Source organism: Arvicola amphibius, chromosome 7 (assembly GCF_903992535.2).
Source record: "Arvicola amphibius chromosome 7, mArvAmp1.2, whole genome shotgun sequence".
In the NCBI taxonomy this organism is placed as follows: domain Eukaryota; kingdom Metazoa; phylum Chordata; class Mammalia; order Rodentia; family Cricetidae; genus Arvicola; species Arvicola amphibius.
The window spans coordinates 93,663,908-93,675,306 of record NC_052053.1 but is presented as its reverse complement, the minus strand read 5'-3'; the positions used below and the strand labels follow the sequence as shown (position 1 = coordinate 93,675,306).

General features: G+C 47.8%; 1 protein-coding gene across 1 annotated transcript; it reads left to right on the top strand.

Moving 5' to 3' along the window:
• Positions 1-1,074: 1,074 nt before the first annotated feature.
• On the top strand, positions 1,075-8,289 carry Eif2b2 (eukaryotic translation initiation factor 2B subunit beta). Its single transcript, XM_038336763.2, has 8 exons — positions 1,075-1,292; positions 1,405-1,525; positions 1,679-1,827; positions 3,125-3,288; positions 4,671-4,766; positions 5,332-5,469; positions 6,467-6,533; positions 7,811-8,289. The coding sequence occupies exons 1-8, from the start codon at positions 1,130-1,132 to the stop codon at positions 7,966-7,968; spliced, it is 1,056 nt and encodes a 351-aa protein (XP_038192691.1). The 5' UTR covers positions 1,075-1,129; the 3' UTR covers positions 7,969-8,289.
• The last annotated feature ends 3,110 nt before the right edge of the window (positions 8,290-11,399 follow it).

Genomic DNA, 11,399 nt, shown 5'->3' with positions numbered 1-11,399 from the left:
TACATTATGCTTTTACACATCCTGACATAAGTTCTGAGCTTGTTTTCAGATACATTAAATACAAGCAAATTAAACAATATGCTATTTATGGATTACAAGTACTTACTCTTTTTAATGTATGCATTAATAATTTGTTACGGTTTTTTTTGGCTAATGACAGGCTAATTCTTGCACTATCTTTGCATGATTTTGGTATTGACATAATCTCTCTGTTAAAAAAAAAAATTTGTCTGTTGTGAGGAAAGTCTTAAAAGCTTGGAAGATTCACTTTTGAGAAGTTTATCTTAAGAGATTCTAATTACAGACTTTGGGTTCAGACGATGACCCTGGATTTTAAGCACAACCTTACCTTTTCCCTAACTGCTTAAACTGAGATTCTCTTTCTCAATGTGCAGAACTGAGGGTAAGAGAACCCATCTCACTGAGTCATCTTACACACAGCACTCGACACCTAGCAAGCTTGGGTCAACGGAGCGCTTACTACATTGTATGTACTCCGGAGGCCACCATTTTTTGTGTCCTATTAGCTCTTAGTGACTGCTTCCTAGGCCGGTGATAAACAAATGCAAACAACAACAAAAGCGCTATGAATAGATACGATAGCTTAATGGTGGGGCGCTTACCTAGCACCTCTTAGTTCCTAAATTCAATTCCTTACACCAAGGGGGCAAATGGTGGGGAATGGAAGCTATCTGAAAGAGGCACACATCACGCCTTGTGACAGCACTTTTCTGGGAGTCCGCAGCCCTGGACGCGCACTCACGGGGTGCACCAAGCAACAGGAGGAAACCCCGACGCCGGGCCAGGAAAGAGGAAGGCAACTCCTCCTGGTCGCAGGGCGGGATCCCCACTCGCTATTCCCATAGCAACCAGACCGGCTTGCGTCTGTACCGCAGCCCCGATCGGCGCGCAGACTCCCAAGAGGCCGCTTCCAGCCGTCACTTCCCGGCGGCTCGCCCAGCTCCGCTGTAGCTCGTTTGTGATTGGCCCCAGCAGCAGGGTGGGCGGGGCTTAGGGACATCAAACTCAAGCATGCCTCCCTGAACGGAAGTTGACCTCTCTCGCCCCGGAAGTGAAACGCTGCAGTTTGGCAGTCGAGGCTTCGGCAGGTTGGGGGATTGTAGTAAAGATGCCGGGTGCCGCGGCGAAGGACTCGGAGTTGTCCGGGAGGATAGAGCGCTTCGTGGAGACTCTGAAGCGAGGCGGCGGGCAGCGCAGCTCGGAGGACATGGCTCGGGAGACCCTGGGGCTGCTGCGCCGGCTCATCACGGACCACCGCTGGAGCAACGCGGGTGCGGCAGACCCAGCCTCCCTCTGCTCTGCCTCTTTCCCCTTCTGAAGCTGAGACTCTTCCCTGTCCCCCGGTTCGCCTGCCCCGCTCATCCTGTCCCTCTTGGGTTGCAGGGGAGCTGATGGAGTTGATCCGCCGAGAAGGCAGGAGGATGACGACGGCGCAGCCCTCCGAGACCACCGTGGGTAACATGGTGAGGAGAGTCCTCAAGATCATCCGGGAGGAGTATGGCAGGTCAGGTTCAGGCCGGGGTGGGGTCTGGGTGGGTTCTAGGGCCTTTTTTTTTTTTTAACACCATGCCCTCTAGAGCTTCTGTTGGGGCTGCTCCTGTTGCTCCCTGATCACCCTTATCCACACCCACACCCTTGGGTCTTGTTGCCTCCTTAGGCTGCACGGGCGCACGGACGAGAGCGATCAGCAGGAGTCCCTGCACAAACTCTTGACATCCGGTGGCCTGAGCGAGGATTTCAGCTTCCATTATGCCCCACTAAAGTCCAACATCATTGAGGCCATTAATGAGCTGCTAGTGGAGCTGGGTAAGAGATCACCAAGAGGACAAGATAGGTCGCAGGTAGATAAGGAAACAAGCCCCGAGAAATCGTCCGTTGACAGAGTCGGGTGCGATTACCAGTCCTCCGGTTTCTAGAGTCTGTTCTCCATCTGGTAGGATTGGATGGAAACAGTGCCATAGTAACTCCATCTTTCAGGACAGGCCCACTCTTTAAAAGTTGATTGTGATGGAGATTTCTATTAGGGCAGGTCATTTTTAATTTTAAAGCAAATGAACTTGCTGGGGATGAAGCTCAGTGGAAGAGTATCATACTTGAAGCCCTGGGTTTAATTCCCAGCATTTCAAAAACAGAAGGTGAAGTCCTCACTAAACTTCATCCTGTCTTTATATATAAAAAAAATCTTATTGTGTATGTGTGCTTTGATGGGGAGGGAGCGCATGGGTGTCATGGCTCATGTGGAGGTCAGAACTTTGTAGAGTTCTCTCCACCCACCTTTATGGGAGTCTAGGGATGGAACTCAGGTTTCCAGGGTTGACCAGCAAGCACATTTACCCATTTACCCACTGAGCCATCTTACCCACCCCTCCGTGAATTTACACACACACACACACACACACACACACTACCTCCATCCTTACTTGCAGATTGTTGTTATAATCAATTCTTCAAAGATTAAAAAACTAGGTACTGGGGCTGGAAAGATAGCTCACTGTATAGTCCCCAGGTTCAATTCCCAGCATCCACACAGTGGCTAACAGCCACCTGTAACTCCTGTTTCAGAGGCTCTGATGCTCTCTTTTGACCTGTGCAAGGACTGGGCACACAAGGCAAACAGACATACATACAGGCAGAACATTCATGCAATAAAAATAACTAAAGATAAAAAAATTTAAAAGGATTTACAAACAAAATAAAATAAAATAAAAGTACCATCTGTGCCCCAAACTTCCACTCTCAAGCTCCTCTGCTTTCTTTTGCCCCCACCGCCACCCCCCTAAAGGAGGTGCTGTGGAGGAAGAGTTCTGTCAAGGGCAGATCTGTTTACTCTCCAGGTAGCACTTCATCTAGAGCAGCTGCAGGGAGCTAGTGTAGACAGCAAGGTGTGCGGATGAGTAGGAGCGCTGCTGGGAGACAGGGCAGGCTGAGGCGTGGAGGTAGAGGACCCTGCAGGAGTGCGGCTGCTCCAGTTCGAGCCTGTGAACCCTGGTGACCAGGTCTGCCGGGTGGGCAGTAGATAAGGGCGGGCTCCCGTTCTGAAAGTACCGTGCCTATCTGGGATGAAGCAGGGCAGTTTCCATTCTCTCGCAAACTGTTCTTGCAGAAGGCACAACGGAGAACATTGCAGCCCAGGCTCTGGAGCACATCCACTCCAATGAGGTGATCATGACCATCGGCTTTTCTAGAACAGTGGAGGCCTTCCTTAAAGAGGCAGCCCGGAAGAGGAAGTTCCATGTCATTGTGGCAGAGTGTGCTCCTTTCTGTCAGGTAAGAGGGGTTACTGGAGTTGCTTAGAAAAAGTGAAGAGGAGCCGGGTGGTTGTGGCACATTTCTTTAATCCCAGCACTTGGGAGGCAGAGACAGGTGGATCTCTATGAGTTCGAAGCCACTCTGGTCTATAAGAGCTAGTTCCAGAACAGGCTCCAAAGCCACAAAAAACCTTGTCTTGAAAAACTAGGAAAGAAAGAGTGAAGAGGAGCCAGGCGGTAGTGCACTCAGGAGGCAGAGGCAGGCAGATCTGAGTTTGAGGGCAGCCTGGTCTACAGGGGGAGTTTCAGGACAAGCTCCTAAGCTACAGAGAAACACTGTCTCAACCCCCTGACCTCCCCCTCCCCCAAGAAAAAAAGAAGAAAAAAGAGAAGGTGAAGAGGGAATAAATAATAAAGGAGGGATGAGCTGAGTCTAAGCCAACCGTGAATTGATTAACATGACCTCAATTCATGAAGAAAGTAAATCATAGCTGGGCAGTGGTGGCGCATGCCATTAATCCCAGTACTCTGGAGGCAGAGGTAGACGATCTATGTGAGTTCAAGGCCAGCCTCATCTACAGAACGAGTTCCAGGACAGCCAGAGCTACACAGAGAGACCCTGTCTCAAAAAACAAAAACAGAAAAAGAAAGTAAATCATTTCAGGTTCAGTGTTGCACAATTTATCCTAGCCCTCAGGTGGCAGAAGCAAATGGATCTCTGAGTTCAAGGCCAGCCTGGCCTACAGAGTGAGTTCTTCCAGGACAGCCAGGCCTACATAGAGACCCTGTCTCAAAAAAAAAAAAGAAAAAAGAAGAAGAAAGAAAAAGTAAATCAGGCATAGTAGCAAGGTGTTTAGTCCCAGCACTGGGGAGGCAGGGGCAGGTGGCTCTCTGTGATTGTGAGGCCAACTTAGTCTGGTCTAATTAATGAATTCTAGGCCAGCCAAGAGCTGCATAGTGAGAACCTGTCTCTAAACAAACAAAAACCACCAAAAAACAAAGGATTGTTAAGGATTTTCAAGTTGCTATAAATATTTTTAAGTATTAGTTTAAGAAAGCCTACTGTTGCTGAGTCTCCTAGGAGTCAGTAGGGCATTTATGACCTTGGTAATGGCTGTTGTTTGATTTGATCTCACTCAGTCCTTAAGTAAATAATAGGTCTCAAGAAAGAAACGCACAAGGATGTCCAGTGTTATAAAACAAGTTGGGAGCCCTTTTGTCAGCTTGGTTGTGTAACCAGCTGTGTTTCCAGTTTCGTAGCTGCTCTGTTTATTAGCGTCCCTTTGGCTTACCAGGCTGTGCACACCACAGATAGACACAGAGTCTTCCAGTTCCGGTTACATTTGAGAGCTCGCCTCACTTCTTACTCTCTCCAGCATCAGCCTTTCTCTCCTGTTTCAGGGTCATGAAATGGCCATCAATTTGTCCAAAGCAAACATCGAGACAACTGTCATGACCGATGCGGCCATTTTTGCTGTTATGTCAAGAGTCAACAAGGTGGGTGGCACTGGAGTCACTGAGATGAATTCAGGAAGTTCTGCTTCTAGAGTACAGGTTCTTGTCTTGTGAGGTCCATGGCGAGAGGGGGTATTAGCTCTGTTTGAAAGTGTGCACTTAGGCGCTTATAATCTGTCCTCTGGACTTCTTCTCTCTCACCCACGTCACTGGTCCTCAATAGCCGCTAAGTATGGCTAAGGCTTTGAGGAGAATGGAGTAGAACTGAGCTATGAGTGTTAGCTGTGGGGGCTTCGCTGTGGGTTCCCGCTTATGCTCAGAGTGTGGCAAGGGTGGGTGGGAAGTGACCAGGCTCTTGATTTCCCGGGAGATGCTCCAGATAGATTTCCAAGAAAGATGGGGAAAGAACCGGAGGTGTTGCAGCTTCCCATCTCATGCCATGTTTGGCAAATCTAGAACTTGGTAGTCTCGGCTTGAGCCTAGGGGGCTCCTTTTCCTCTGCGGCCTGCATAGCCCTGCAGATGCTAAGGTAGAGGCCTGAACATGCAGCCAAAGGGCCTGTTGGGACTCCACTCCAGCGTGGCTCATGTCTCCTCTCCTCCCAAAGGTGATCATTGGTACAAAGACTGTCCTGGCAAACGGTTCCCTGAGGGCTGTGGCAGGAGCTCACACTCTGGCACTGGCAGCAAAACACCACTCCACCCCACTCATCGTGTGTGCGCCCATGTTCAAGCTTTCTCCACAGGTACACATTTGTCTCTAGCTGGTCACCAACAGAGAAGGAAGTCAGTGTGTAGGCTTGAACTCTGACCCTCAGCCTACCCTAGATTCTCTTTTTGATCTGTTCCTTGCTTAATGGTTAAAAAGAACCATAGCTGTTTTGAGCCAAGAACAGAATTGATAGTTATAACCTGTCGCCAGTAATGTCAGGATGACACGGGACAGAGAAAGGCCCCTTATGTCCAGTTCCACTCACTACCCTCTGCTGCCTCCAAACACTTCTGGAAACGCCAAGTACGTTGGAACTAGGATCATAGAATCCATTCAGCACCTTCCTCTGCAGCCTGAATGTCAGCAGTAGTTAAATGAAGTCAGTTGATAGTGATAGAAACTGTTTGCTTGGGAACAACCTGCTGAGAGGCCCGCATGAAAACATACCACAGTTTAATTTGCCATTTATTTAGATTTACATTTTTAAAATTTGTAAGTGTATGAGGCTTTTGCATGCATGTATTTCTGTGCACCGGGGAGATCAGAAAAGGGCCTCAGATTCCCTGGAATGGGAATTAGGATGATTTTGAACTGCCGTGTGGGTGCTGGGAATCAAATCCAGGTCCTCTGCAAGAATAGTAAGTGCTCTTAACCACTGGGCCATCTCTAACTAACCTACTAACAGACCCTAACTAACCATGTATGTGTCGGTAGGTATTTGAGTTAGGTCTGTCTTTTAGCTTCTGCAAGTAATGCTAAGCAGTTAGATATACAACTTCTGTTTTATATGCATTTCTCTACATCTTGTCTACATGTCTTTGAGTGGAATTGCTGAATCTCTTTTTAAAAAATTTGTATAGCTGGGCAATGATGGTGCACACCTTTAATCCCAGCTCTTGGAAAGCAGAGGCAGATGGATCTCTGTGAGTTCGAGGCCAGCCTGGTCTACAAAGCAAGTTCCAGGACAGCCAGGTTATACAGAGAAACCCTGGCTCAAAAAACAAAACAAACAAAATTTTTATTTTTCCTAGTTCCCCAGTGAAGAAGATTCATTTCACAAGTTTGTGGCTCCTGAAGAAGTCCTTCCTTTCACAGAAGGTACAGGGTGTGTGTGTGTGTGTGTGTGTGTGTGTGTGTGTGTGTGTGTGAGAGAGAGAGAGAGAGAGAGAGACTTTTAGTTAGTTGGTTGTGCGAACCATCATCTTAAGTTGTTATAAGTAATCATTTTGATGAATTGACTGCCTAAAGCAGCAAGATCTGAAATATTTGTACTTGCCAACTCACCTCTAGCCTATATGCCCCTGTTTGCGGGGAGGGGGCCTGCATCTCTGGCCTCTCCTGAAGGCGGCCACTCTGTTCCGTGAGCCCACTGCCTGTTGTCCTGACCCTTCTGGGAAGTTGGATAATTTCATCCTTTCATTTGGACAGTTTTTAAAGCCAGATGTGGTGGCACGTGGGGGCGCGGTGCTGAGGCAGGAGGAGCACCACAAATTCAAGACCATCCTAGTCTTAGCTATGTAGGGAGTCCAGGGCCAACCAGAGATGCAGGATGAGACTCTATCTCAAAAAACTAAGGAAAAGAAAAGAAATGCCTGTCATGTAGTCACCATCTAAGTCCAGGAAATAAAGTAAGGAGATGCTGGAGCCCTGTTTCCACAGGCTCCTTCCACTGTAGCTGACAGCAAGGAAATGTTGGCATTTCCCAGCATGCTTTAGGAAGGAAACATGATGAAGAGGATCTCCATGAGAGGACATTGCTGGAGTCCTCACTGAATGGACACTATCCTGTGAAGATTTGGGAAGCTTTCCAGGGACGGTACCAGGCATGAGATCCAAGTGTGTTTAGCCTATTGAGATGGCTGGACTGTTGTCAGCCTGGGAGAGTGGTTCAAGTTATAGTTAGTGTGCTTAGTGGAGAAAGACTGGGCCTTTAAGGTTGTAATCTGGTGCCCTCAGAGCCAGAAAAGGACATTGGATCCCTTGGAACTGGAGTTACAAGTGGTTGTGAGCTGCCATGTGGTGGCAGAAATCAACCCCAGGTCCTCTGGAAGAGCAGCTAGTACACTTAACTAGTGAGCCGTTGCTCCAGGCCCAAGTCTGAAATCTATTTCAAGTGCTATGAAAAGTCAGCCGAGAGCTTGGTTTTACTGTTGTTGGAATGTTTTGGTTTGAGACGGCAGCCCTGGCTGTGCTCACACTTGCAGTCTACCTGACTCAGCCACTGGAAAATGCTAAACACGAGAATCCGGGGTGGGAGTTATCTCGCCCAGTTTGATTTGCCACAGCTTTCTAGCATGCCTGCATTATTGAACTTAGACCTATGCTACTTAGAGTAGGGGCCTCAGTTTCATCTCCAGCATGTGATTGTCTTGCAGGGGACATTCTGGAGAAGGTCAACGTTCACTGTCCTGTGTTTGACTACGTGCCCCCTGAGCTCATTACTCTCTTCATCTCCAACATTGGTGGGAATGCGCCATCTTACATCTACCGGCTGATGAGCGAGCTCTACCACCCTGATGACCATGTCCTCTGATGCCGCCTGTCCTCAGTGGAACAGCTTAGACCCAGAGAGGAGCTGGAGACATAGCAGTGCTGCTGCAGTAGGGAGTTAGTTCCCTGCCTTCCTCCTCATCCCCAGTGACGCATGCCTCCAGGACTGTTCTTACCTGAACAGCGGGGCTTACCTGTTGACTCTGGGGCCACTTTGTGACCACGCTGTTTGTTTCAGGAACTCCAGCCTTCTGGCTCTGTGGTGTGTTACACATACCATGACTCTTTGCTGGGTTGCTGTTTGCTCAGAAATGCCTTCCAGACCTTTTCCTAGGCTGTGCCAATAAAAGCTACTGGAAACTCCCGAAGTTCGTTTATTGTTCGGAGTTCTGAATGAACTGAAAGAGCAGCAGCAGCGCAGCCCTTTCTGTGTTTGTGAGAGACGGCTGTGACGGGAGGGGAGCCTCAAACAGAAGGGCTCCGTTTCATCTTGCAGCACACTGGAAAGGGCTCCAACCTTTTAGTGATCTACGGTAACGGCTTCAAGACTTGAGCATCTTGGAGCTTAAAAAACACCATATTGGGGCCTGCTTCTAGATGGCTGCATTAGATCTTGAGAGGAAAGGAAGCAGTTCAAAGCTTCCCTGTAAGAAGAGGATGAGGGCTTGTTAATCTGGGGGGCAGCTTGGAGCCTACACTTGCAGAATTACTTGAAGAAACACGGGGACTCAAGAACGATTAGCCTAGTGCTGTGACGTCACGGCTGTGTGCAGCGTGGCAGGAAGGTAGTGTAGTGCTGTGACGTCACGCCGTGTGCAGCGTGACAGGAAGGTGAGGTAAATAGGTAAGCTTTCACGGCAATGCTATATAGACTACAGGTGAGGCTTCCTTGTGAAGCAGCTGGACAGCAGTGTGTGGGTGGAAAGTATTTCAAAAGGCTGGTTTTCCCAGCCTTTGATTTAGTTCTCAGTATTAAAAAGTCTAGAGAGGGGTTGGAGAGATAGTTCAGTGGTTAACAGAACTGGCTGCTCTTCCAGAAGTTCTGAGTTCAGTTTCCAGTACCCACATGGTGGCTTACAACCATCTGTAATGAGATTTAATGCTGTCTTCTGGTGTGCAGACATACATATGTAAATAAACCCTTAATTAAAAAAGTCTAGAGAGGCCAGGTGTTGGTAGCCTTAATCCCAACACTTGAGAGGCAGAGGAAGGCAGATCTCTGAGTTTGAGGCCAGCCTGGTCTACAGAGCAAGTTCCAGGACAGCCAAGGGTACACAGAGAAACCCTATTTTGAAAAAACAAAAATCAGAGAGCAACACATTTAACAAATTCCAATTTCTTGCTTTTCTGAAAACTCAAATCTGGTCATTCCTGATCCACATTCCCAAATGATAGGTGTGTGGCTTCCCTAGTGTGTCGGTGGCAAGCACAGCAGCCGTTCATGATTCCATTAGGCTGGAAATGATGACCACCTGTCAGAGGTGTCCTCAGTACTCTTTAGAGTGGGAGATAGCTGTAAGGAAGTCCACTTTGTATTCCATCAGGGTGGTGGTCAGAGGACAAGCAAACAGTATGTAATGTGACCCTAAAACATGGCACATATATGCAGAATCAGAAGTCGGAAGAACACCAGTGTTAGAAGGCTCATTTCATTTTATGTAGATTCCAGTCTTAAGTGTTTACATTTAGACAGTGTCTGCGGGTGAACCGAGTGACTCCTGTTGGGACCTGCTGGTCTGAAGACAACTCCCTCATGAGATCTTGCCACACAGGCTCGTGGCAGTGTCTGGGTGGAGGGAAGGAGGTCAGGATTCTGCATGATTAACCCTATGATTCTGAGTCATTTGGATGGGTAGTTAGATTTCGGTAAACTGGTTGGAAGTGAGTTTTATAAGGGAAAGGCCTTGGGCCTGATGCCAGTTTGAGAGGTTTCTGCTTTGGGCTTTGGGGGGTAGGGATTGTCATAAGATCAACAAGGTCAGCCTTAAAGTTCTAAGAAGAGCCTGAGTCATTCACTCAGACTTGTCAATTATTTCTTAAACTGAAGACCCATGCTTTCTTACAAAGTGGCTTCTGTCTGCCAATTAGAAGCTATTGTCTCCCCTGAAAGCATCAATTCTAATAGCAATTCACTTGGGTCCAATTGTGTGGTTTGGAATGAGGACAGCAGCGAGTCAAGTACTTTAAATCTGTTTTTGGCTTCCAGGGCTTGGTGACACTTTTTGTGAATCCCAGTCTCTGTCTAAAATTAGCACCAGTGTCCTTCCAGGCAGGAGAGAGGGGGACATGGGTGGGACAAAGCTGTCTCTGAGCTCAGAAGAGAACTGCAGGATGCGCTTTAGGCTCTACGACCTCAAGTCAACTCCACCATGCCTCATTTCCAATTCCCTTCTCTTCCTTTTCCTATTCAAGGCGAGGCAAACCCTGGGCTGAGGTGCTGCACTCGCTGACAGGAGTTCCAGGCAGGACTCACTACCCAGCCTGGTCGTGCCTACCTCACAGCCCTACCTTGCAGGCAGAACCCAGAAAAAAACTTGTAGCTTGGAGAGAATTCTAGAAAGGAGATCCCACAGATGCAGATGACTTCCTGAATACATCAAATAAACTGCCAGATAAGAATGGAGTTTGTAGAGACACTTGTTCCCACGGCTTCTGTCTTCCAAGTTGGGCAGAGGGCAGGAAAGGCATAATTCTTGGAATCTGAATAAGGAACAGAAACTCTCAACCTCAGAAGTCTGAAAATATACTCTCACCAAGAAAAACTTCAGTGTAAAGTGATCCTCAAAGAACTGCTAGTACTTGTAGGACCATAAATTTCAGATATGCCTGAAAACTATGTAAAAAACAAAAACTTGCCTTGGTCTTTGGATTGCAAAGGCTGCCTGTCAAATGGCTCTATTGCTGAGCTCTATGACTCTGCTAACTTTCCACAAGCACAACTTCTTCCATCAGACCCGCTTAGCCATGACCTCTCAGAAACTCACTTACGGTGGCCTTGGTGGCTCAGTTGGGTAATGGCACTTGCTGTCAAGTTGTTCTTGTGTGCGCATGTGTGCACACATTTAGAAGTAAGACCCACCTAGAAAAGAAGCTAAGGTTGTGGGAATAAGTGAATGTCTGACCAGATCCCTAAAATTTATAACGTAGAAGTCTGCAGGTTAAGGAAAGAGAACACAGAGTTGAATTAAGAGAACTAAGCAAGTCACAGTGGCTCACTCTGGTAACCCCAACACTCAAGAGGCAGAAGCAGGAGGATTGCAAGTTTGAGGCAGTCTGGGCCACATACAGAATTAAGCCTTGTCTCAGAACTGCAAAGTAGGCCAGGTGTGGTAACTCAGGCCTTCAATCTCAGCTCTCAGGACACAAAGTCAGGAAAATCTCTGAGTTTGAGGCCAGCCTGGTCTATAGTGAGCTCCAGGACAGCCAGGAATGCATAGAGAGACCTTGTCTCAACAAAAATGCAAATCAGAGACT

Excerpts from the sequence above, each read along its gene's own strand:
- Eif2b2 (XM_038336763.2), top strand. The coding sequence starts at position 1,130 with ATGCCGGGTGCCGCGGCGAAGGACTCGGAGTTGTCCGGGAGGATAGAG. Across the intron at positions 1,293-1,404 it reads CCACCGCTGGAGCAACGCGG|GGGAGCTGATGGAGTTGATC; the intron begins GTGCGGCAGACC and ends CTTGGGTTGCAG. Across the intron at positions 1,828-3,124 it reads TGAGCTGCTAGTGGAGCTGG|AAGGCACAACGGAGAACATT; the intron begins GTAAGAGATCAC and ends CTGTTCTTGCAG.